At 45.0% G+C, this 5,165-nt stretch overlaps 1 protein-coding gene across 1 annotated transcript; it reads right to left on the minus strand.

Annotated features, from left to right (window-relative positions):
* Positions 1-3,935: 3,935 nt before the first annotated feature.
* On the minus strand, positions 3,936-4,945 carry MTLN (mitoregulin). Its single transcript, XM_088841763.1, has 2 exons — positions 4,617-4,945; positions 3,936-4,029 (listed from the first exon to the last, which is right to left on the minus strand). The coding sequence occupies exon 1, from the start codon at positions 4,922-4,924 to the stop codon at positions 4,754-4,756; it is 171 nt and encodes a 56-aa protein (XP_088697889.1). The 5' UTR covers positions 4,925-4,945; the 3' UTR covers positions 3,936-4,029; positions 4,617-4,753.
* Between the last annotated feature and the right edge of the window lie 220 nt (positions 4,946-5,165).

Here is a 5,165-nt window from a genome sequence, read left to right on the forward strand (position 1 = left end):
TTCCCCACCGAGGCATCAAACCCAGGTCTCCTGCACTGCAGGCGGACTCTTTGCCGTCTGAGCCACCAGGGTACTTGAAGCTTCTTAATGTCTTAAATGAACTGTACAGATAGTTTTCTTACATGGCTTATACGGGATACGTGGTTCTGCTGCATACTCGCACTTCACAAAGGCAGTATTTCTTTGCTATTTAGGATATTGCTGGAGTATCACTTAATTGTAGTTTTTGCATCCTGAGTTCTATTGTCATTCTGTTCTACGAAGTCTATAAACCGTGATTATGAGCTGCATTTTACATCTCTCAGGGAGGTTGTAATAACATTTCCCCAAGTGGGACTCAGTCCTATAAATCCTGAGTTCTATGGTCATTCTGTTCTACGAAGTCTATAAACCGTGATTATGAGCTGCATTTTACATCTCTCAGGGAGGTTGTAATAACATTTCCCCAAGTGGGACTCAGTCCTATAAATCCAATTCCCAAACTCTTCCCACTACAGGGAAGCTCACTTTTTAAAAGATGAACCACATTGATACATGTTTACAAGTTAATCCCACAGGCCAAGAGCCATGCTATTTGTGTTCTTTCAACAGAAAAGTGACAAGAACCACCTCACTTAATTTTCACTTTGAGCACGGCTCCATGTAACATCAACCAGACTTGGATACTGATATCCAACATCCTAGTAGCCTTCCCTTTTTTCTAGTCCTTGCCCACTTCCACTCCTACACTAAAAGTAAACACTACCCCAACTTCTAACTGTAAAAATTTGTCTTGCTTCCTTTTGAAATGAATAATGGATTCACACAGTGTACTGGCACCTTGTCAGGCTTGTTTCACTCAACCTGTTTGTGCAATGCATCTATATCTTCGTGTAGGTTGTAGGTTGTTCCCTCTCCTTGCTTTTTGACGTTTCATTGTATGACATGTTCTGGTATACTCAACTAGTCTACTGTTGCTCTGCTTTATTCATAGCTGCTGTCTTTATTTTGAATTAACTTCTTCATTATGGCTCATGATACTTAAAATTCACTTAAATAGACAGCTTTTCCATTAAAAATCCAACAACTGAGGTAGCTATAAAGTATTTTCAGATGGACTGACAAATCAGTTCTTCTAATGATCTTATAAGAGGTAAGAAGAAAGAAAAAAAAACTGCACTAAAAACAATCTGTCAGTTAGGAAATCCTTATTTATTTTACATATATGTCTCTAAATAAGTTAGGACAACTTTCTATTTTATAGGGAGCTGCATATTTTAAATGAAAAATTACAGGGTCGTGAAGATGGTACAATTCTATGTTGGTAAAAATAAATAAACCCCTTACATATGTGTACATGTATGAGGAATGAGGAAGGGTGAAAAAAAGTGTATTACTCTTGTTTACCTCCAGTGGAAAGATGACTGATTTTATACACTTTTGTACCCTATTCAGAGCGACAAGCATTTCCTATGAGTCTCGGATTGGCATCATCATCACCTGGCAGTCTGTTAGAAACGACTATTCTCAGGCTTCAGCCCAGAACTACAGGATCAGAATCTGTACTGTAATAATACTCCATGGCTTTATGCGCATATTCAAGTTTGAGAAATACCACTTCAGTATTCACCATGCTGTAAGGAATGCGACTACTCAGCTGTGTTAACTTACATTTTTTTACTCATAACCCTCAGCACAGTCACTTTAACACTAGTCATTGCGGCTCCGTTGTCATCCCTTAATGGCATTATGAAAACCACGAGTCACGTAAGACAAGACAGTTCTGAAGTGAGGCGGCCAAAACCAAAGCAAACCACAGCATTGTCTCCCCTGAGAACAATCTGTTTCATAAAACTCATTACGATTTCTTTCCGTCAGCATTACAGTAACATCAACCTCATGTGGCTTCCTCACGGGAGTGACTAAAACAGAATTTAACTGCTTTGGAGAGGCTCGTAGTGGAGAACTAGTCCACTATGAGTCTCTAAAGCTGTTAAAATTTTACCTCTCTCAGGGAGGTTTGTAATAACATTTCCCCACGTGGGGGTCATTCCTATAAATCCAATTCCCAAACTCTTCCCCCTACACCAATGATCTGCTGCTGCTGCTAAGTCACTTCAGTCATGTCTGACTGTGTGACCCCATAGACGGCAGCCCACCAGGCTCCCCTGTCCCTGGGATTCTCCAGGCAAGAACATTGGAGTGGGTTGCCATTTCCTTCTCCCATGCATGAAAGTGAAAAGTGAAAGTGAAGTCACTCAGTCGTGTCCGACTCTTAGCGACCCCATGGACCGCAGCCTACCAGGTTCCTCCATCCATGGGATTCTCCAGGCAAGAGTACTGGATAAGCTCACTTTTAAAAAGATGAAAAAGAATTTAACAGCTTTGGGGAGGCTTGTAGTGAAGAACTAGTGGCTAACAGGGAAAAGGTAACATCTCCAAGTAAGGTAGTATTTTCAAGGAAAAAAAACCCAAACACATTTAAGTAGGGCAAGGGGTAGAGATAGAGGAGCAACAGTGAGAGGCAATGTCAGAGGTAGCTGTCCCCCACAGGGGTGGGGACACATGGGCACAGGGTAAAGATGCAGTAGGCAGAAAACAAAGGAGTGCTGTGGGGTGAGGAGTGCTGTGGGGTGAGGAGTGCTGTGGGGTGAGGAGTGCTGTGGGGTGAGGAGTGCTGTGGGGTGAGGAGTGCTGTGGGGTGAGGAGTGCTGTGGGGTGAGGAGTGCTGTGGGGTGAGGAGTGCTGTGGGGTGAGGAGTGCTGTGGGGTGAGGAGTGCTGTGGGGTGAGGAGTGCTGTGGGGTGAGGAGTGCTGTAGGGTGGCTAAAAAACCACGGAAGGACTGGACGAAACTTGGGGGTGAACAGCACAGGCACTGGGGGCAGGGATGGTGAACACTGAGGTGAGACAGGAGAGGGAGACGAGTGTGTGCAGGTGCCACACCTAAGTACTAGAAAAGGGATCAACGTTGGAAAGAACAGGTGCACCAGGAACCGGCCCAAGAACAGGCCCAGAGGAACTGGTCATAACCTAGATGCTTAACTGGGCACATACTCAAAGTCTGGAGGCACTACCAGCTTCCCAGTTCGTGCTAACGGTAAAAGAACCCACCTGCCAATGCAGGAGATGGAAGAGAGCTGGGTTCTATCCCAGGATCGGGAAGATCCCCTGGAGGAGGAAATGGCAACCCACTCCAGTATTCTTGCCTGGAGAATACCATGGACAGAAGATCCTGGTGGGCTACAGTCTATAGGGTCACAAAGAGTCAGACACGACTGAAGCGACTTAGCACATAGGGACTTGGTCACTCACTCTTGATTTTTAGACACAGTCATCCCTTGGTACCAATGGAGGACTGGTTCCAGGAGCTTCCATGGATACCAAAATCTAAGGATGCTCAAGTGCCATATTTGATCATTCCTGTCCATGTTTCCACATGCATGGACTCAACCAACCATGATAGTAAGTGGATAGTGGTTCACTTACACATAGATTATTGAAAAAAAATCTACACGTAAGTGAATGTGTGCAATTCAAACCCATGTTGTTTAAGGGTCATCTGTATTTGGGATTTATCACTAAGCTCTATTCAATGAGTTTTCTCCTTTACATGTATATTCTGTTAACGATACAAAAGAAATTTCTGTCAATAAAAACTTATACTTTGTGTTTGGAGTATGTTGTCACCCTCAGAAGTGTAAAGGTCTTACATATATTCCCTCACCTCAGGTATTTTTATACAGTTGTTTGGTTTCCGGAATAGCTTCAGCAAATCTGCTGAGCGAAGGGGCTGGTAGTGGTTCCGAGACCAACTTTACTTTGCAGTTGTACCAATGAACTAGCACAGATTCCTTAGAAAACAAGGTATGTGATCAAAAACAGTAATTATCAGTTTTGAGGCTCCAGCTCTCTTAATGCAATGATACTCCTTCCCCCTTTTAATAAAAGGTTCAAATACATTTACATTTTTTATTTTAAAAATAAAATTGATTCATAAAGTGCAAGGAGAAATTATTTCTGTCCAGTTCTCCACATCCGTCTTCAATGAGCTGTTGGAGACAGAAAAAAATAAAAATTAGAAATACGTAATGGATAACTTCAAATTATTTTTACTGTTTAGTTAAACCATGAACAATAAGACCTGGTGTTACAGATAAGAAAACTGAAATCCTGGAAGTTTGCAGAGCTCTAATGAAAAAGCCAAGACTAGATTCAAAGCTCCTGACTTCCAAGCCACTGTTCTTTCCACCTTCCCAGCCAGCCAAAAAACTAAGAATTTAGACTGGAGATGACAAAGCATGAATGCAAAGATGTACTATGGTGCTACCAAAGATATTTTTAACTATAAACTGATCAGGGAAAGAAAAGGGTGGTAGGAACACCTCCACGGTCCATCTTTTTTCTATTCTTTCGAGTGTTTTCTATTCTGAAGCTTAAGGTTATCAAGGTGCATAACTTTGCAGGTGGTTAAGGCAGTCACATTAAACACGCACAGGGAACTGAACTATGGCATTAAAGTGTGCGTTACCACGGAAAACACTGGGGCCACTCCTCTTTCTGGGGCCCTTGAAACCCTCCTGCCGCAATGTCTATCCCTAAAATCTCCCCTTAAAGCGCTGCTATAAATAATGCTCACCAACTCCAAGGCAAGCCTGGCGCTGCGGGCGGAGGGCCTGAGACGGGCCTAGCTATGGCCGAGGCCCCGCACGGGACAGGCTAGATGGTCTCGAGGTGGTCGCGCGGGAGTCGGCGGGGACCAACAGGGCGGGGATCTCAGGCCAGATCCAGCTTCTTCTGCGTCGCCGCCAGCTTGTCTTGCAGCCTCTTCTTCCTCCAGTCCAGGTAGCGCCGCCGCAGCCGGTTTGCCTGCCAGCCCACGAGCACCCCGGAGGCGAAAGCCACCAGTACAGACAACTGCAGCGTCCTCTCTGACACGTCCGCCATCGCGAACCCCGGGCGTGCAGCGCGGCTACGGCGGGGCGGCGGGGTCAAAACACCCAGCCCGTTCAGGGGCGGGGCACAGGCTGCGGCGCATCTCTTGAATCTCGCGGATGGGTAGAGAATACGCCTGCAATGCAAGAGAACGGAGTTCGATCCCGGGGCCGGCAAAATCCCCTGGAGAAGGAAATGGCATCCCCCTCCAGTATTCTTGACTGGGAAATCCCATGGACAGAGGAGCCTGTCA

This window comes from Moschus berezovskii, chromosome 11 (genome assembly GCF_049115385.1).
Source record: "Moschus berezovskii isolate FMDL1 chromosome 11, NW_MosBer_1.0, whole genome shotgun sequence".
In the NCBI taxonomy this organism is placed as follows: Eukaryota; Metazoa; Chordata; class Mammalia; order Artiodactyla; family Moschidae; genus Moschus; species Moschus berezovskii.

Bases quoted from the DNA above. Each gene is read 5' to 3' on its own strand.
- MTLN (XM_088841763.1), bottom strand. From the start codon at position 4,924: ATGGCGGACGTGTCAGAGAGGACGCTGCAGTTGTCTGTACTGGTGGCT.